General features: G+C 38.2%; 1 protein-coding gene across 1 annotated transcript in view; it reads left to right on the top strand.

Annotated features, from left to right (window-relative positions):
- The first annotated feature begins 421 nt into the window (after positions 1 to 421).
- The window catches only part of LOC580408 (inositol-tetrakisphosphate 1-kinase), a 34605-nt gene continuing 12689 nt past the window's right edge, over positions 422 to 22337 (top strand). The window contains exons 1-3 of the mRNA XM_030999759.1: positions 422 to 611; positions 2043 to 2067; positions 18816 to 18941. Coding sequence (XP_030855619.1) covers positions 535 to 611; positions 2043 to 2067; positions 18816 to 18941 — 228 coding nt within the window. The 5' untranslated portion in view covers positions 422 to 534. The remainder of the gene's footprint in view (positions 612 to 2042; positions 2068 to 18815; positions 18942 to 22337) is intronic.

Here is a 22337-nt window from a genome sequence, read left to right as displayed (position 1 = left end):
CGTTTAATGTTTGTTTACAGCGATATCATGTTGTTAATGCTTAGCAAACAGGGCCGTATTATTATGTATACATTGTATTTCACTTTTATATGTTTCATTCAACAAAAATCTAATCCAGAAAATAAATATTACTATACTTCGCTCAATGATGCGCGCATATCCGTAAGCCTTCAGGGATTTGAGTCGGCTTACCAACAATTAGCACTTTAGCAGTATAGCATAAAATTACTTTCAAAAGAAAATCAAAAGAAAATCATCTTCATGAACCACTATAGTTATAGGTAATAATTTAGCAAATAAGCTTTACCCTGAATCAAAGAAGTATCCGAGTTATTCCAAATAAAAATAAATAAAAATATCCCAGGCCGAGTTATTTTCAAGCGAGTTTAATTAGGTCGAATTGCATTGCCGTCGACTGCATGCGCTGCTGCTATCTCCTTCGCTAGCGTTGTAGCCAAAACACCTACGGGTAACTTTGGAGGATCGAGGACTGACCTAAATATTTCACTTTTAACCGTTATTAGATCATCTATAATGGAGAAAATTGGTTATTGGGTTCCAGAAAAGAAGAGAAAGAAGCTCAACTTTGGAGAATTAGCTGCTCTTTTTCGGTAAGTAGATCTAGGTCAAGTCTAAAACTAGGAAGGAGAAATGGGTTTGGCACACCAAACCCATTGCATTGCCATTTACATGTCGTACGCGTAGTAACGTATCGACACTTCACTGCAGCGGGAACGGGGCGGGGCGGGGCGAGGGGATAGCCTGGCCTGGAACAGTGGAAGTCTAGAAATATTTAAACCGTCTGGTATGGGGAATTTTTAAACAAAACTGAGATATGTCAACCTTCCCCATACACAAATTGCAAATATGCTAATTATTGGCTTGCAGGAATGGAGGATAATGATTAATGAGAGTAAACAGTATGCATGTATATCAAGAAAGTGATGAAATTTGTTTGGATTATGAAGCGATGAAGTTTGCTTTTTCAGTTTTTATGGACTGTAGGAGATACACCCTGTATCGGCACTTGTTCAGAAACCTATCCAAAATATGACTTGTAACTCCGGCGTGGTGATACCCCACTAAAACATACCCAAAATGAAGTAGGGCCTAAATATTCATTAAATGTCCAAACAAAGATCACGAGTTAAAAGTCGTTATGTATATTACCTGTTTCGTGTCAATTTTCTGGTTATTTTTGGAGTATTTTTCGGAAAAACTATGTTATTAATATACACCTTTTCACAGGTTTCATGGCAAACCACTACACAATACAAGTGCATACCGATGGTGGGTTGCGTGTCAGAAACCTATCCAAAATATGACTTGTAACTCCGGCGTGGTGATACCCCACTAAAACATACCCAAAATGAAGTAGGGCCTAAAAATTTAATTAAATGTCCAAACAAAGATCACGAGTTAAAAGTCGTTATGTATATTACCTGTTTCGTGTCAATTTTCTGGTTATTTTTGGAGTATTTTTCGGAAAAACTATGTTATTAATATACACCTTTTCACAGGTTTCATGGCAAACCACTACACAATACAAGTGCATACCGATGGTGGGTTGCGTGTCAGAAACCTATCCAAAATATGACTTGTAACTCCGGCGTGGTGATACCCCACTAAAACATACCCAAAATGAAGTAGGGCCTAAAAATTTAATTAAATGTCCAAACAAAGATCACGAGTTAAAAGTCGTTATGTATATTACCTGTTTCGTGTCAATTTTCTGGTTATTTTTGGAGTATTTTTCGGAAAAACTATGTTATTAATATACACCTTTTCACAGGTTTCATGGCAAACCACTACACAATACAAGTGCATACCGATGGTGGGTTGCGTGTGGGCGCATGCTTAAATAGCAATTCATTATGAGACTTTTTCCATTTTCAGCCCTAAAAGCTATTATGAAAGTTTAATTCAGCTGTTTAAAAAATGTTGTGTTTTTATCTGTGTGATAATGTTCATTGACTGCATTTTGTGATGGTTCATAACTACAAGATTTTAATCCTCTTATTTTGTTTGTTCTTCCTATTCAGGCAAAGGGGAATAGAACTTGTTGAGGTAAGACATACCCATTTTAGCCTGTCTTTAACCAAGTTTTTCTACTGAAAGTAACTCATATTTTTTATGTATTTTTTGCTTTATATTTGAAAGTCATGGAAGGTTTTAGTACAGTCTGTACTACACTGTTTTTCTGATCACTTATAGGTGTACCGTACACAATGTGCATTTTAGTATTAATGGGTGAATGACATCTGTATAAGATTACAGAAATCAGAGTGTAAACTTTTTCTTTTTAAGAATTTCAATGTGGTGTATAGCGTATGTATTATGATTATTTCATAGAATATGACGTAGCATTAACATTTGTATTTAAAAGTATTTAACTGATCGTCTAATGTCAAACTTAAAGGTGCATAAAGGTTTTGATATTAAGTGATTAAAGTCCATGAATTTATTATTATTATTATTATTATTATTTATTTTTTGGGGGGTGGGGGGGGGGGGGGTAGTTATGAGGGCTTCTTTTAAGCCAAACTGTACTGGGCTGTCATTGTTTAGGAGGCAAAATTGCCTGAGTCCACTTTTATTCTCCACTGCATCAAACACCGAACAGGTATAGGAAATACGGACAAAAGATACCTATTGCCTTACTGTCATTTGCAAGGCCTACTCTCCTATTCTGTTGATTGTATGATACATGTATGTACATTAAACACATCTTATAATAATAATACGCTAAGGCTCCGCGGGGGGGCATGACGTCTCCGCCGGCCTTTGTATTCTATTGTTTTTTAATGAGCTCGCCGACCCAAGTTGGTGCGGCTATCTCCTCCTGAACCCTCCCCTCGGGGTACCGGTGACCGGTGCCGTCGTCCGCGGGAGAGTCTACTCTAGCGAATTGGCTATACTCCGCCCGAGGTCCTCCTCCGTGTCGACGTCCAGGGCGAAAACAGACGCGACATGCATAATGCAGGATATGCGTGACGACAGAGATACCTCATGGATATTCAACATGACATCCGTAGACACAGGACCGATGACTATCCGTATAAAATTGTATACACAAAAATCGGTCGTAAAAAAAACTCGAACCATATTCCATACCTTACCTGGCTTACCATGTCGCACGCAAGTACGCCAAAACACGTACATTTTCGCAGTTGCGAGATCGAGACGGAGCGTAGGGCTCGAGTTTTTGGCGGTCGATTTTGTTTCGGTAGAAGCTGAATCTAGACCATGAACCACTAAACATCGCGAAACTGCAATCAATTTCCATCACGAATTCACGATTGCTGCAATATTATAAAGTTTCCATAAATAGAGGTATGAAATTAAAGCCTATTTTGTGATGTTCTCGCCATGTTTACGTAATTTTGATAATCATTTCTTCAAAGTAAAGAAAATCAGACAAAATCACCGTAACTGACACACAGTGCATTGCCACTGTGTAGTGTGTGTGAGATGAGCTGAGTTGCAGTTGAAAGTGTGTGAGTTGAATTCGAGTCGAAGAGATTTGACACTTTGAAATTGTTATCTGTTGGTTTGCATCATTATTGCCGCGATTTCAATATAGTTTCGTGAATAGATTTACGAAACCTGAGCTTAGAATTAGTAAAAGTATTACTAGACTCTAATGTCTACGTTTTTAAAAGACTGTTTGATTTTCCTGTGAAAATTTTACTTTGAAAAATGATTATCGAAATTCATGGTCAGAAATAATCACAATCTAGGGTCTATTATGTTACAGTTCTTGCATCAAATCAATGCATGAAAACTTAGTTATTGAACTAGAAAAATGTTTTGTTTTTTTAAATAGGCAATTATGAAGTAGGAAGCCTGAAACGTTAGCCTACTAAACAAATCTCAACAAAGTGTAGGCCTATCCTTATATGAATTAATGAAAAAGTAGCCCCAGAAAAAAGAGCCCCCGAAAATTTCCCTAAAATTTGAAATGGAGCCCCCGAAATGAAAAACTTAATTTTTTGTCTGCGCACCCCCTCTAGAATCCCACAGATTTCCGCGGGTCCTGAGTTGAGTGTATATATAATATAGGCGTGGGGTCCACGGGTTTCAAGGGGCCATAAACCCCCAAAAGCTCAGGGGTTACGTTCTTCAAAGTTGGGGGGGGGGGGGAGAGATCAGATCGCAGCGAGTTGAGTGTATATATAATAAAGGCGTGGGGTCCACGGGTTTCAAGGGGCCATAAACCCCCGAAAGCTCGGGGGTTTTAGGCGTATAGGGTCAGATGAGCATATTTTTAATACTTTATTTGTGACACTTGCGGGTCACTAATTGGCGTGGGGTCAATACGTAGAGTTGCGTAGTGTTGCGTAACAACTACGCTGGCCTACGTTACTATATGCTGCGGGACGGAAAGGTGTACGCAAGATGAACGAAAACAATTCAACCTGTTTAATTTTTTTCGCCAGCCTACGCATAACCTACGCAGGGACTATTTTCCCATTAATACGCAGCCTAATTTCTCCGTAGTCGGTACGCCACACTACGGAACTCTACGCAGTTCCAGTGGCTTAAAGAATAACTACCGGTACAGTTGGATTGTTTTTTTAATTTTTATATAAGGCCAAATTTAAAAAAAAACATGTTTAGCTTCCTGTTTTTTTTCGAAAAATGGGAAGGAGGAGGCCCTTTTTTTTTTCTTTTTATTTTCTTTCAAAATGGCCGCTCCGTACATTTTTCCTGACATTCGGGCTATTTTTCAAGATGGCGGCCGACAATTTTTTTTTTTTTCTTTTTTAAATCAGAAATACATTTTAGCAGTGCTTTTCACGTTTTTTTTTCTTTCAAAAAAAAAAAAAATAAATAAAAAAAAAAAAAAAAAAAAAAAAATAGGAGGCGGCCCCCAAAAAGGAAGCAGGCGGGGACGCTGTTTTTTTTTTCTTTCAAAAAAAAAAAAAAAAAAACTTTTCAAAAAAAAAAAAAAAAAAAAAAAAGGAGGCGGCCCCCAAAAAGGAAGCGGGCGGGGACGCTTAACATATATATTTCTTAATGGCCTGAATGGCAAATAAAGTTCTTGGTGGTTTTAATTTAGACAGTCTCTATATATCTATTTACACCCCCCGCCCCCCTCTAGGATCCCGCGGATTTCCGCGGGTCCTGCTAGTAATAATAATAATAAAACAGTGCTACAGTAGAAAGCACTTTCCACCAAGGTCGCCCCATGTGTTGCAGGTTCTCTACCCTCAGTAACAATTTCAAGTGTGTTGAAATACAGAAATGAATACAAATATAGGATTTATAATGAGTATTTTGTGTACATGAAAACTAGTGATATTCTGGCTTTTTATGATCTTTAATGATGAGGCTAAGTACTTTGAAGTACCGTGAATCTGGTATCAATGATTTAAAAATCGTTAAAAAAAAAATTGTATTCCATGTGAATGTATCATCATTCAGTGGCGGCCCCCCCTATTGGCGGCACAAAAAAATTGAGAAGGAAAAAAGAGGAAAAAAAAAAGAAAGAAAAAAAAAGGGGGAAAAAGGAGAAGATAAAAGAAAAGAGAACAAAAAAGTAAAGAAAAGAGAGAGAGTTCAAAAAAGAGGAAAGAAAAAGAAGAGAGGAGCCGGGGAGAAAGAAAGACAACGAAATGGCACTAAAAATTAGTGACAGTAACGACGAATAAGGGAAAGACAAGGGGAAGGGGGTTGCGTGAAGGCGAATGCATTGAGGGGAGGGGGGGGGGGGGAGGGGTGACTGGCCGTATTCTTATTTTTAGGTTATGCGAAACTGAGTCGAAATTATGCTTCTTTTCAAAAATATCTTAGCATGCTTGTTTATGTTAAGCCGTAGTGCATGAAAAGGTTAGTGTAGAAACACTTCTGAAAAGGCCGCGCCCGGCCCCTCCAAAGAACGGCAGAATGGTAATCTATAAATTATGGGGTCATTCTTGATGGCTTGGGAGTCGTTATTAAGGAGGGGGCCGGCCCTACTCAAATGGTAGTGACGGTATCGATGGATAAAGGAATAAGGAGGAAGGGATGCACATGCAGGCGCGTACGTGGGGGGGGGGGGGGGGGGTCGAACCCCCCTCAAGTTGGTCCTGATGTGTATAATGCGTAGACCAGGGGTTCTCATACTTTTTCTTTGACTGTCCAGAAGCGATTTCTATGAAAGCTGTAAGGTCCGATATGACACTTGTATACTGAGGATAATGAGGCTGGTTTTTGGTCTACAGTGCGCAGAGCTGCCAACTAGTACGGATTTTCCGTAATTGGTACGGAAATCAACGGCAATTACGGAAGCACGGAAACCCCTTCAAAAATTACGGATTCCCCGATTTCTGGACATGCCTATGTATTAACACATGCATTATGCATATGCGAGTGTTTTAGCGGTAATGATCGCGATACTTCCCGGGCCTCGGCCCGGTGGTTAACTTTTGAGCGCACGGAAATATCATCCGCGCCTCAGCCACGACCACTGCACACACATGTAGCTACCATCGAAAGATATGCACACCGCCCTGCCTATATGGGCTGCGTGTGCTAGCTTTCAGCATGCAATATATATCGGGGAGACGGCAAACTCGTCCCAAGTCCATTTAGCCACCTTGCAAACCAACCCGTACGGTACCATGTCCATGTGTAGTTTATAGCAGGTCTACAATTTTTTTCCCCTTAGTGATGGGTTCTCATTGTTATGATAATAAAAGTACGACTCGACTAATGATGAAGATGATGATGATGATGATGATGATGATGATGATGATAATTGTCATAAGGAAAATGAATGTACTTCCTTGATTAAACTTGAATTTATATTCAACAATTATTGTCATTGTGTTTTATTTCACATTATTTGTTGGATCATGTTTATTCATTTCATTTTATTCATATACCCCTTTTCATTGTTGATAACAAAATATGATACACGAATAAATTTTGAATGAGCTGACACACAAAGTTTTGACCGATACGAAAGCGCATGCATGGTGGATGTGCTGAAACAAGTGGCACGATATTTATCTGGGCGAAATATGCATTGGCCGAGTGTTACACTACCGCATGTGCAGCAGGTCGGCCGTGGTCGCGTCAAACTTCGAGTAACCGACGGAGAAAAATGACTTCAACTTCATCGAAGAAGCGTTCTAAAAAACTGCAAACCTTCTCAGGTGATTACACCAAGAAATGGTCATGCATTGTTCCGTCGAAAAGGAATACAAACAGTGCCTGTTGTACACATTGCTCATCCGATTTTGGAATTGGTCATGGCGGTTCGAACGATATCCAGGTACATCTGAAGTCGGTGAAGCACCGGACTGCAGCGGCGGAGGCAAGTTCCAATTCCCGCAGTCATGACATCGCCCAGTTTTTCGTCGCAAAGGACAATTCTGTCACGAACGCCGAAGTGAAGTTTACTCAATTTTTGATAGAGCACAACATCGCGTTTTCAGCAGCAGACCACCTTTCACAACTTGTCAAAAATGCCTTCCCTGACAGTAAAATTGCAAGTAAATAGTAAACAGGGTAATGATACATCAATCCTCTAATAACCATTGTTTTTTTATAGCACTTAAAATGATGTTATAAACAGAATGTTCTTGTTTTTACTTCAAGTCCTGTCATTCAGAGTGATGCTATTACCATGGTACTAGTAGTTTGTGTTGTGGTGTTGTGTGCAGCTCTACAATGTACGTGCAAATGCAGTCTTCTTGATGTTGAAAGCGCCGCGCTTGAAATTACTGATTTCCATCCAAAATTACTGATTTTTAGCTTTCAGATTACTGATTTTGGTTTCAGAGGTTGGCAGCTCTGAGTGCGTCCCAAAAAAAACTATACACTTTTGAAATGGCTGCCGAATAAAAAAATATATGATTCTAGGGGAAAAAATTTATATGAATGGAAAGCTCATAAACTCAACTTTCATATGACACCAAAAAGTCTGAAAATAATTCATGCTTGGTTGAGCACTGCTCACTTTTGTAAAGGGTATGAAAATTAGGTTGCGCAGGAATTAGCCTTCCAATTTTGTGAGAGGTAAATCCTTTGGTGCTTACAAAATCGAGGGTGATATGATACATTCATGATTTGCTGAGTGAATTACATGGTTTATAAAACCAAACTTTTATGCATAAGTGAACAGGAATTTCATTTTTTATTGTAGCATTGTAACTTTCCCTGGTAGACTCAGTGGATAGGTGTGTTCATGGGAGTCAAGATGGGGTGATGGTACATGTTGTAATTTCCATCTTACAAACTGCTATTTTTTTGCCTCCGCCACCGAAGGTGGTGCCAGAGGCATCCTGTTTTCGGGTTGTCCGTCCGTACGTCCGTACGTCCGTACGTCCATCCGTCCGTCCCGTTTGACCGTTATCACAATATCTCAAGAACCATTTAAGATTTAAACTTAAGACTCAGGAATAGTGTGTATCACTATAGGAAAACAATCTGATTACATTTTGGAGCACGTAGGTCAAAGGTCAAGGGTCATAGAGGTCAACTTATGAAATTCCATACATTGAGATTGTTATCATGATATCTCAAGAACCACTGGAGATGTAAAAACTTCAAACTTAAGGATAGTATGTATCACCATAGGAAGACGATCTGATTAGATTTTGGAGCACGTAGGTCAAAGGTCAAGGGTCACATAGGTCAACTTATGAAATTCCATACATTGAGATTGTTATCATAATATCTCAAGAACCACTGGAGAATTTTTACTTCAAACTTAATGATAGTATGTATCACCATATCATAATATCTCAAGAACCACTGGAGATTTAAACTTCAAACTTAATGATAGTGTGTATCACCATAGGAAGACAATCTGATTAGATTTTGGAGCACGTAGGTCAAAGGTCAAGGGTCACAGAGGTCAACTTATGAAATTCCATACATTGAGATTGTTATCATGATATCTCAAGAACCACTGGAGATTTAAACTCCAAACTTGTTTAAATTGCTCTATGGCGGAGGCATCATTTTCGACTGCGCGCAGTCAAAATTCCATCTAGTTTACATCTGTGACTTTGAATAAAAACCTTCACCCCACATTTCAGTTATTGTAAGATAAGTTGAACATCTCATTGATTTAATTAATAACCAGATGGGGATTATGTAAATTGATTATTCAAATACGGTTTGTTGAAAAGAGGAATATCACATATGTTGGCTACTTATTCTTCAGGTTACCCATTTACCATTTACATAAACTCAAGTGCTAAAATGACTGGTTGGTTGGTTGATAGATTGAGTGATTGACTAAGTTATTGATTAATTATTATTGAACGGTTAAATTGATTGAAATACTGAATGGTGATTGAATGCTTGATTGATTAATTGATTGACTGATTGGCTGATACCGTACATTGTTGATTAAGTGATTGATAGCTGAATGTAATGGACTGTCAAGTTATGCACAAGCACACCCAGGCAGAGAGAGAGAGAGAGAGAGAGAGAAAGAGAGGGGAAGGGGCATACATGTCCTCTTGACCCTTATCCAATCTACCAAACAAAGTCCTACCCTACATTTCACCTTCCCGGCACCATGTACCATCACCCCGTCCTGACTCCCATGAACACTTAACTGAGTCTACCATGGAAAGTTACATTGCTATACGGTAATAACAAATGCAATTCCTGTTCACTCATCCATAAACCAAAAATTTTACTCAACAAACCCAAACTCATCAAAATTTATAATAAATTAGTCATATCATCCTCAATTCCGTAAGCTCCAAAGAATTTACCTCTCACAAATTGGAAAGCTAATTCCTGCGCAACCTAATTTGCATACCCTTTACAAAAGTGATATATAGTATTCAGTGAAGGAATGATAAAAGGGATAAATCCTTCACTGAAGTATTCAGTGAAGGATTTATCCCTTTTATCATTAAAGACTCCAGACAAAGGCTCTCCCCCTGCAAAATTGGAGAGAGTTTTATGTAGTTTAAGCTTCTAACAACCACGCCTGTGGATCTTTTATTATTTACACAAAGGTAAAGTGTATAGCAAGAATCCCTATTCAGTGAAGGATTCATCCTTTTTATGCAGATGCTTCTTCTACCATTCTTGACCAGAAGTGTGTTTCAAACTCAATGATATGGGCATCATCCCATTGAATGTTGTATCCAGTGTTACGGGTTTGTTTTGCTACTTGCTGCCTAATCTGAGGGCTCTGTTGTGCTCTTTAAAAAGAGGACACAGTAGGGGCAGCGCAATTTAAATATCAAGGAATGTATTAGAGTTTATTTCTATAGTGAAATGAAAGGGCTATTTGACTTTCAAGAGCGATAAAAACTCTAATCCATCCCTTGAAATTTAAATTGCACTGCCCCCATTCAGTATGCCATTTTCAAAGAGCACAAAAAGGCTTCAGATTAAAAATTCCATCTCATAAAATTGTCTATAAGAGAGAAAGAGAGTTTATTTCGAGAGAAAAAATGAAATGAAAGGGCTATTTGACAAGAGCCCTTTCATTTCATTTTAGAAATAACCTCTCTTCCTCTCTTATAGACAATTTTCTCTCTTGAAAGTCAATAACCCTTTCATTTCATTTTAGAAATAACCTCTTTTTTTCTCCTAAAGACAATTTCTCTCTTGAAAAGGCTCTGCCAAGCCCCTCAAGCTCTGCCATGTTGTATGGATCCATTAGAAAGCAAAATAAGCCCACTCAATAATTAATATATATTAAAACGTCATAGCGATTCATCCAAATAAGAAATCCACGTAAGAGGCATTTTGAAAGTCTGAAGAAAATTCCTTCAAATTCCAGGATATTGGGTGTTATTTTTCAGGAAACTCTATTTAAACGAGTGGAAGCACTGGCGGTTCTGTTTTTTTTAAACTGTAACAATTCTCCTTGGATCAGATATACTACAGTGCGTCCCGAAAAAAACTATACACTTTTGAAATGGCTGCCGAATAAAAAAATATATAATTCTGGGGGAAAAGTTTTTTTAGTGTGGAAAGCTCATAAACTCAACTTTCATATGACACCAAAAAGTCCGAAAATAATTCATGCTTGGTTGAGTACTGCTCACTTTTGTAAAGGGTATGCAAATTAGGTTGCGCAGGAATTAGCTTTCCAATTTGTGAGAGGTAAATTCTTTGGAGCTTACGGAATTGAGGATGATATGACTAATTTATGATAAATTTTGATGAGTTTGGGTTTGTTGAGTAAAATTTTTGGTTTATGGATGAGTGAACAGGAATTGCATTTGTTATTACCGTATAGCAATGTAACTTTCCATGGTAGACTCAGTTAAGTGTTCATGGGAGTCAGGACGGGGTGATGGTACATGGTGCAGGGAAGGTGAAATGTAGGGTAGGACTTTGTTTGGTAGATTGGATAAGGGTCAAGAGGACATGTATGCCCCTTCCCCTCTCTTTCTCTCTCTCTCTCTCTCTCTCTCTGCCTGGGTGTGCTTGTGCATAACTTGACAATCCATTACATTCAGCTATCAATCACTTAATCAACAATGTACGGTATCAGCCAATCAGTCAATCAATTAATCAATCAAGCATTCAATCACCATTCAGTATTTCAATCAATTTAACCGTTCAATAATAATTAATCAATAACTTAGTCAATCACTCAATCTATCAACCAACCAACCAGTCATTTTAGCACTTGAGTTTATGTAAATGGTAAATGGGTAACCTGAAGAATAAGTAGCCAACATATGTGATATTCCTCTTTTCAACAAACCGTATTTGAATAATCAATTTATATATATATATATATATATATATATATATAAATTATTTATTGGGCTTATTTTGCTTTCTAATGGATCCGTATGATATGGCACAGCTTTAGGGGCCTGGAAGAGCCCCTACCGGTGGTTCCAGGGCGGAGCCCCAGGATGCTCTCGAGTTTATTTGACTTTCAAGAGAAAGTGTCTCTAAGATATAAAGAGAGGTTATTTCTTCAATGAAGTGAAAGGACTCATGAAAATAAAATAGCCCTTTCATTTCATTTTAGAAATAAACTCTAATCCATCCCTTGATGTTTAAATTGCACTGCTCCTACATGTACTTCGTGCTTTGTTCACACTCTCCCTGATCTATAAAGAGTGCTTTCTCTATTTGATCATCAACAGAAGCAAAATGCTAGGCCACGAACTTTTTGAAGCATGACGAGATTCAAAGTATGCTTAAATTGGGGCATTGATGTATGTAGAAAAAAAGGATTAAGATCCCATGTAACACTTCGAAATGTAAAGAAGAATGAGAAAACTAAAGTTGAGATTCGACCTTTATGTCTAGAAGTTGCTTAATGCATTTTGTATTGGTATTATCTCCTGTCTGACAGTGATTATAGACGTTATTTATGGATAATAAAGATAAAGCTGTCCGGGTCTTTTTCTGAATATAATGCTTCAAAACAAATCGAACAAGCTGTTTATTTCTTTATTCATGGTCTGTTTCTACTGTTTATCTATTTTCCTTGCCAATCCTCGAAAATGAATATATTATGCATTTCACAGAGGAAAGTTTGCATATTGACGAAACATATGGGCGCAGGCCAAGATTTAAACCCACTCAAGTGTGAATTTGGCGCATTTTCCCTCATCTTCTTCAACCAGGAAATGGACTTCATTGTAGCCTTAGGACAGGATGGTGAAATAAAATTGATAAAAGAACATCATAATCAGATTATCCGACCCCGGAAACCCCATGAATTCATCAACTTTTATCATACTGGTCCTTTTCCTTTTGAAACTACGCTTGACCTTTAATATGGCCAATATGGCCAGCAGGACAGCCCCAAGGAGACCTGCAATTGATACAAGCAACATCATAATCAGATTCTCTGACCCAGAAAACCCCCTTACTATATAATTTTTTTTATCATTTTAGCTCTTTTCCTTTTGGAACTACTATTGATCTGTAACTATCAGATGGCGGCCATTTTGGATTTGACCAATATTACCGGTATGAACCAAGGAGATCTCAAATCGAAGAAAGAATATCATAATCAGATTCTCTGACCCCGAAAACCCCATAAATATATAAACTTTTATCATACTAGCCCATTTTCTTTCGTAACTACACTTGACCTGTAACTATCAGATGGCGGCCATTTTGGATTTGACCAATATGACCAGTATGGTAGCCCCTAGGAGACCTCAAATCAATGAAAGAACATTAAAATCAGATTCTCTGACCCCCAAAACACCATAAATATATAAACTATTATCATACAACTGCTTTTCCTTTTGGAACTACGCTTGACCTTTAACTCAGATGGCGGCCATTTTGGATTTGCCCAATATAGTATACCCAGAGGGTGCCCTTCTTGGCGTCCTGAAGAAATCGTAAAAGTATGGTATAATCTACCTCTGGGCCAAATTTGGTGCTTTTAGAAGAATCTGCACCAAACAACCCCTATTTAGCCCTAACAGCCTCCACTATAATGTATATGTGTGGACTAGAGTACAGACATTCGGTGCGACAGGCGGACTATTGGTGCGAGACCTCTTCCGCACGGATCGTCCATCAGACATTTGAGGCGCGCACGGAATGTCCGACACAGACATTCTGCGCGGATAAAATCCGCACCGATCGTCCGCTCTCGATCGATCTCTAATAGTCGGACGATCGGTGCGGGTTACATTCTACGCGGTCACACCGGCCATACGTAAATGGCAGTGACGTTAACGACGGATTAGGAGGAAGGGGTGCAAACGCGAACTACAAGCGTATTGGGGATGATCATACTATCATTTTAGAGTGTGCAATCTGGGTCGGAATCCAGCATAATATATTTATAAAAAGGAGGTTCACATAAAAGCACTCATGATAAAGCCGCGCCCGGCCCCTACAACATCATTTTGGATTTTCAGGTGATAAGGCGGGTGGCAGGGGTAGGGGGCAAAGTTCGCCCCACTCTTCAAGTACCCCCCCCCCCCCAAAGGGCCACTTTTACTTTGTAAAGAAGTGCCCCTTCCCCTTTTTAACTCGGATAAGCGCACATTTCATCAACACATGTGCCCCCTTTCCTATCTGATAAGGGCTATTTAGAAAAATAAGGCCCTTCATAAATAAAAAGTGTCCCTTTTCATCTCTGGTAAATGACCATTTTCATATATGAGAAGTTAATTCTTTTTACTTCAGTGCGCTCTTCACCTCTGATAATTGCCCCTATTCAAATCTGAGAGATGCTCGTTTTACTTTGAAAAGTACCCCTTCCCCTCCTGATAAGTACTCTTTTCATCTATGATGGGTGCCCATTTTCACCTTTGCTAACTGCCCTTTTATTTTGAATCGTGCCCCTTTTCCTTTCTAATAAGGGACCTATCCCCTTTTCATAAATGCCCCTTTTCACCTCTGATAAATCAATTTCTGATGGATGCCCCTTTTCCATCGACAAATGCCCATTTCCCATTCTCAAAAGTGCCCTATCTCATTTCTGGTGAGTGCCTCCTTTCAGGTGTAAGAAGTGCCCTGTTTGAACCTTTGATAATTACTCTTTGTACCTTGACACATGCTCCTTTTCTTTTCTAATAAGTGTCTTTATCCCTTTCGATATGTGTCCCCTTAACCTCTCATCATCAGGCACGTAGGCACGGGGGGGGGGGGGGGGGGGGGGGGGGGGCACATGCCCCCCTAACCTGCTCATCATTAGTCTTGCACCTAATTTAAAGCGACTAAGAGTAATTTCCCCTAAAGCTCGCTCACTCGCTCGCATTTATAGATATACAATTATATGCCCCCCTAACCTGCTCATCATTAGTCTTGCACCTAATTTAAAGCGACTAAGAGTAATTTCCCCTAAAGCTCGCTCACTCGCTCGCATTTATAGATATACAATTATATGTCACTTTAAAAAAAATGTTTTTTCAGTCTTCCGTGATGCTTATAACCCCATCAGGATTTGGTTTTTTCCTCTTTATAGGATGTAATTTTTCACTCTGCGACCTCCCAGATCTTACATTTTTTTGCTTTGCTCGCTCGCAAATGAATATTCAGACAAAAACACCCAGCCGAAAGTGTGATGCTTAAGCAATATCTTGTATGATATATAAAGAAAAACAAATATTGAAATTGTCCCTGATAATGGTATCACAATGAAAGGGTATATACCAATGTCTAAAAAATTGTATATTTTCGCTTTGAGATTTTGCTTTGTAGGTGCCCTTTTTGTTGGTGCTTTCCACTTTGTAAATAGCTCCGCCGCCCCTGCTTACGCATTAGCGCCAGCGTTAATTTCACGCTTTCGCGCACAGGGGATGTCTCTGTATGTGTGTGTGTGTGTAGGGGGGGGGGTTCCTCTCTAGCTCTGAAACTGATTTTTTTTTTTACCTGGATTCGTGCGATTCGGTTAATACTCTTAGAGGGAGTCTGAGGGGTGATGTGCCCCCCTCTGAAGCTGACATTTTTTGGATTTTTGAAACTGGATTCGTGCGTTTTGGTTAATACTTTTTTGGGGAGTCTGATTTGATTTCAAAACACCTGCAGTTCATGCGGGATGGGGTTGCAGCCTCTCTTTCCCGAAAATTTAAAAACTACCAATATGCATTTGTTATATCTTATCTCGGTATATTTTGGTGACAATTAATACTTTTCACAACATACATAAGCTCAAATTTCCGCTCACTCGCTTCGCTCACTGGCCAAATTATTAAACCAGGAAATAGATATTGGGGCAAGAGGCTTCAGCCCCCACTGATGGAAATGTCAAAAAAATTGCGCGCGAGCATAACTTGAAAACGGGGAATGTTGATATCAGACAAGAGATGTGATGTGAGCATGTCCCCTTTTCAAAATAATTGTGCCCGTTTGTAGGTACCAGTACACTATTAAAGTACAGTGCTTCTAATATGACCTTGTCAGTATTGGTAAGTTTAAATAACGGTCTGCACGAATTTCGAAATCCTGGATCTGCGCCTGTCATTGTCACATAAAATAAAGGTAGCGAAACTAGGTAGGTAAAGGAAGCGAAACTAGCGACGGGAAATGCCTGAAATAGGCTTTATGCTAAAGATGCTGCGCTATTCATAGTAACATGTACCATTTATAGACAAATAATTCATATTTTCAAATGCATAGTGAATATCCACTGCACACAGGTTACCTCACAACAGGATACCGGTAATGATCGAAACATTTCAAGTTTACTATCAGGCTCATTATGACTTAACCAAGTGCAGTGCATACCACTAATGCACGAGCTTCAAAATACAAATTATTTGTTTTATAAAACAGGTCAAAAGGTAAAGATGAGAAATAAGCCAATCAAATGTCAAGAATTGCACAGTCATGGGGGCTGCCACTTGATTTGAATGATATCACAGTCCCAGTATAAGCGCAGCCTAACAGTGTAATGCATGTCTCATTGTGCACATCAATGTCCTTGCAATATAAAACTGCATGCAAAATGATGCATTTCATTGCGTCTTTATTTTGTACATACCAGAGATACGCATGCATGCATGCCTGCAGCTTAGCTGTGCATCATCATCTCTTTACATGTAGGCGTGGTAGGAATTGTATTTAATCTTCTGGCCATGTGGTGTCTTTCGACCAATACATTCTAGGACCCTTAATCTTAATCTTTTCAATGAATGCCTGCGGCTGCTAGGCCTAATTAATGGTCCTTGCAGGGCAGCCCCTGGGCAGGTAGTTTGGTTTTGGGCATGTCTAAATATCTCTTGTATCCATAGTTTCTGTTCACACATTTTACATATTCTAAGCATTGAAATAGATTAAAGAGCTTCTATTCTTTTGCAGGGGCTCTTTCAGGGTTTTATATTCAAATACCTGGCAGTCTTTTTTTCCTTGGCATACAAAGGAAAGGAAAGCATTAATATGAAAAGCCAGGACTTGACCTGATAATTAAATGTAATGGTGCATGCAGGGCAGGTAGATTTGTTTTGGACATGTCTAAATGTCTGTTAAATTCATAAATTATGCAGAGCTGCCAAACATTACGTTTTTCCATAAAATTGAGGTATACCTGGATATATAAGTTTTATATTTCATCTAGTATACAAATGGCCTAGTCATGATGCATGCGCATGAGTTCATTATACGATCTATCCGCACTTGAGTTGAGGCTGTGTGTATCTATTGCACGAAGCCGTTAGGCTGAGTGCGATAGATACACACAGCATCAACGAGGGCGGATAGATCGTATAGTGAACGAATGAAAGCATGCATCATTTGTTATTTGATGTAAAAAGAATTCATTCAAGATTGTTTTATGACAGTATGGCTGACAAGTTTGTTCTTCATAAAATATTTAAACATTTAATTTATTTTTTTGTTTTTTTGTTGTTGCACATTCCGCACGTCAACCCAATGCCCTAAAATGCGGATCACTACTTCGATAGAGATTCATGAAGAGTATGAATTTACAAATAAAAAAATAAAAATTGAAAGGCGTAAATATTCTCAAAAAGAATGTAACGCAGATAATACAAAAAAAAACAACAACAAAAAACTACCTACTTGTAAATAAACTACCGTATAGGGCATAATATGGAAAAAAAACAGCATGAGGAATGAACATTTATGCATTTGAAGTGTTGGTTGTAAGTCTCGCTTGAATGAACTCCTGTTTTTTGAAATGATGGTTCCATGATGCCCAAGGTTGGCAGCTCTGTTTACACATTCCAAGCATTGAAATAGATTATATAATGGTACTTTATTCTTTTGCAGGGGCTCTATTTAGAGTTTCACTTTTAAATGATCTTTTTTTTCCCTTGACTATTAGAGAGAAGTTTGAGTTCTTGGAAGAGGTGAACAATTATTTGTGAGCATCATCATTGTTATTATGCAAGGGTGGAAGAACATCAGATAAAACATGTTCCCTGAAAAGTGTGGCTCTTCAAATGCTTTCATATTCTAAATATATGGCACGTTACATCGTAAAAATCGGGACAGATTTTTATGCCACATGCTCGTTTAGTCCCATATACATCCTTCTGTGTACAGTGCTTGTAACTTAACCTAGACTTGGCCAAATTTCTTATCATTTTGATGATTCCAGAACCTTGCAATACACACAAAAAATTATATGCTAGATGATAAACCTTTTCTGATCGATTCCACACCATTTCTTTCATAATGCAATCGCATGACCATAACTGGTCTTTATCTTTAACTTGTGGGGGAAAATTCACAATTGGTCGTCATTTGTCTCTCTAGGAGTCATTTTTATATAATTATTTTGTGACATGTTCAACATGTTGATATGATTTCATTTCAACTAGTATTTCTGAACAATTGTTTACAAGAGTTCACCATAATTACACAAAATTTCAGCTCTGGAAAGCTCTTTAAAAATTCTTTAAAACTCTGGAAATCTCTAAAAGAGCTGTGGTAAGAATAACTTTTTGAGAATTTAAAAACTTTGATTAAAGGAAAGTACCATTGTCATAATCAAGTGAGAAAGTCAAGAAGTCGAGAAAACCCAAGAAAATTCAGAGACACTGATCAAAAGGTTTGAGGTAAATGAAATAAAATAGTTTGAATGATTTGAAGCAGGCTCATGGGGGCAAATTGGCAACTCTGTCATGAGGTTGTGATGTCATAATGTCCCTAATCACCAATTGCTATGTATAATTTTGATATCCTAAATTTCTCAATTTCCCCATGAATCAGATTTCTTTGGGCCTTTGCCCTTTGTCCATGTCATATTTCTTAGGCATACTCATTGACGGGCATCCTAATGTACCTTGTATTCATTTCTTAACCAGTTGATCAAGGGTATCTCTGCTTCATTCATAAGACCATAACACACAATTGTTTGATATCTTCAGGGATAAATGTTAATAATTCATCGCATATGTCTGTGTGCATGTACTAAAAGTCAAATATTGTCCTGTCCACAGCTTGACCTGCAGAAGCCGCTGAGTGACCAAGGCCCATTCTCGGTCATCTTTCACAAGTTGACCGATGTAGTTACACAGGCAGCAAAGGGAGACAACAAAGCAAGATGTATGATAGATAATTTAGAGGTAAGCATAGAATTGTCAGCAGTGTGGACTGTATTTTGTTAGAATTGGAAAGATATTTTGACTTATACAGTAGGCTTGCGGGTGCACCATGTGAGAGAGAGAGAGAGAGAGAGAGAGGATTGAGGAGTGCTGAAAAAGGACTTTTGGTAATCTTTCTTGGGGGTGTGTAGTCCTGAAACGGACTGTTTGTGTAGTCTTGAAAAAGACCGATGGTTATCTTTCTTAGCTTATAGTTCTAAGGAGAACTATAGCGCTTGGAGAGGATGAGTGGCGGGAGTGGCTCGATGTTTCGAACAGGTTGACTATCCGTCGTCAGCAGTGGAGAATAGCTGGCGTGCGTGAGCTTAAGTCACCGGGTTGCGGACGTCGGGGGAAAAATACATGACCGTGTGGGCTTTAACTTGTAATGCACACATGATTGACAGCTTCCATCTTTAAACAAATGGATGCCCTGTGAAATATGAACCATTTTAAAAGTTATTTTTTTAAAGATACTTTAGAGGATTCTAGATTCAATGAGGTACTGGTATGACATATGAGGGCAAGTACTGAAAAGAAAAATGCCCAACAAACAAACAGGTTTGTTTACTCTCACTATGAACATGACTGACAAAGAAAGCGGACAAAATGTACAGTTCCTCAGATAGACAAAGGAACATCCCTTCACTGCTATTATGAAAAAATGTGTAGAACAGGTGTCACATGCATATTCACCTTTTTACATAACAGCAGTGAAGGGATGTTCTTTTGTCTACCTGAGGAACTGTATAGTTTGTCCGCTTTCTTTGTTCGTGATGTTCATAGTGTCTTTAGCACAGTGGGGGTCACATTAATATAAAGGATTCATTGAGGTATGACATACCAGAGCCTTGTCTGTATAAAATTATCAACCACAGCCTTTCAACTGGCATACTGAGGCAATGCAGATAATGTCCATGTTTGAAATTGGCACCTATAGACAAAATGATGTCCTGTGTGCCAGTTGCTGAAAGGAGTCGGAAGTCACAATTGGTTATTGTAGTGTGGTCAATCAAGGGACCAGAAAAGTAGAAAGAAATCAGGATGATGTTTCAGTTTAATTATTTTAGAAAGAAAAAATGCAGACTTCTAACACCTGTATTGCTTAAAGATAAAGTTGAGTTCTTGTCGGGCGATTGCATTGTAAAAGAAACGTTGTGGAATCGATCAGAAAAGGTTGATCATCTACAGGTTGTAGCATATACATTGTAATTATTGGTGTGTACTGCAAGGTTCTGTAATCATTAAAATGATAAGAAATTTGGCCAAGTCTTGGTACAGTTATATGCACTGTACACCGAAAGATGTATATGGGACTACAAGAACATGTGGCATAAAAGTCTGTCCCGATTTTTATGATGATACATGCCATATTTAGAATATTAAAGATAAAGACCAGTTATGGTCATGCGATTGCATTGTGAAAGAAACGGTGTGAAATCGATCAGAAAAGGTTGATCATCTAGCATAGATGTACTGCAAGGTTCTGGAATCATCAAAATGATAAGAAATTTGGCCCAGTCTTCATAAAGTTACAAGCACTGTACACATAAAGATGTATATGGAACTAAGCACACATGCGTTTTTATCTCTCACATGATGATAGATAAACTAATTTACCAAATATATCAATTAGTATGCGGTTTCCCGGCAAATTTTTTATCATGTATTATTCAAAACATATTCTTTCACAAGATTGGTAATAAGAGCTTCCATTTCATTTTTTGAAATTTGGGCGTTTCCAATACTGGAAAGGCATTTGAAGAGCCATGCTTTTCAGGCAACATTTGTTATCTGATGTTCTTCCACACTTGCATAATACAATGATAACACCCACAAATCTTTGTTCACCTCTTCCCAGAACTCAACCTTCTCTTTAAAGATAAATACAAACTAATCTTTACAAAATACTTGAAGATTCGATGAGGTATGATATACATGTAAGAGGGCAAGTACTGAAAAATGTAAGAAAAAAAAAACAGATTAAAAAAAACTCTTTAGCACAATGCGGGTCACACTATAGAATTCAATGAGGTACGACATACAAGAGCCTTGTCAGCATAAAATTGTGAACCACAGCCTTTAAGATTGCATACTGAGGCAATGCAGATACTGTTGTTTGGAATTGGCACCTAGACCAAGTGATGTCCTGTGTGCCAGTTGCTGAAAAGAGTAAAAAATCGCAATTGGTTGTTGTAGTGTAGTCAAGGACGTTATTAACGGATCAATAATTAAATATAGTTTCAAATCCTCTAGAGTAAAATATAAATTCTTGCTCTGTGTTATAAGAATCTATGGATTTTATATTTATAAAGAACATCTTTTAGTATGATTCTTCCTAATGTTTGTGACTTTGTGTACATGAACATATGTTTGTTTAGCAATTTATAATGGCAGGGATTATTTCTTAAAGGGAGTGTAGCTTGGCAAATACTGGTTTAATAATAGTGCTGTAACATCACGGATATCTCCAATTCCGTTTAACCGCCAGTCAAAACCGGACGGTTTTCGGTTAAACGATTTAAAAAAATAAATAAATAAATAAATAAAAAAAATTTAAAAAAAAAAACGATTTTTTTTTTTTTTTTTTTTTTTTTTTTTTTTTTTTTTTTTTTTTTTTTTTACCGACTCTGTCGGCAACTTTCATTTAACTGCGAGGTGCATTTAAAGGGGCCGATTTGTGCTTGTGAACTTGTCACAAATAATAGTAACAATGTTGTTTTTAGAAGAATGTGTAAGATCATTAATATAAATTAAAAACAGTAGAGGACCTAGGACAGAACCTTGTGTAAAAGTTGGATGAATTATTATTATAAACTACATATTGAGAGGATGAGATCTATTACAAAGATTACTTTCAAACCAAGATGACAGACAAATTGGAGTGTTGTTCTAGTTTTAGAGTGGTGAGTCAACACACAGATTACTGAGCTGGGAGACATTGCCAGGCATAGTGCCAGGTGGAGGGGCATAAATCGAAACTTTAAAAAAAAAAAAAAAAAAAAAAAAAATTATAAAAAAAAAAAAAAAAAAAAAAAAAAATCGGGAAAACGAAACGAAAATGAAAACGGAATCCGCCATGGGCGGTCGGATACCGGACGGTTAAACGTTTGACTACAGCACTATTTAATAACGCCATCTAATTCTTCCTTTGGACAACTGCACGTAAATGAATGGACTTGATTAACGGTAGTCAGCGACTTAATCTCTACATGGTCAGTGTTTGCGAAACAGACCGAAGTTCTCCTCACGCTTCGGTTTCGCATATGTTGCACGGCACGTGATTGCTGCGGTCGCGTCGTCCGTAGTCTTATTTTACCCGATTGGCCCCGAGTCAGGCCTCGGGGGAAAGACACGTAGTCTCGTCAGGCTACGCTC

The sequence above is a fragment of the Strongylocentrotus purpuratus genome, unplaced genomic scaffold, assembly GCF_000002235.5.
Source record: "Strongylocentrotus purpuratus isolate Spur 01 unplaced genomic scaffold, Spur_5.0 spur5_scaffold_5, whole genome shotgun sequence".
NCBI classification, from domain to species: Eukaryota; Metazoa; Echinodermata; class Echinoidea; order Camarodonta; family Strongylocentrotidae; genus Strongylocentrotus; species Strongylocentrotus purpuratus.
The sequence above is the reverse complement of the archived record's forward strand: the minus strand, read 5'-3'. Positions and strand labels throughout refer to the sequence as shown.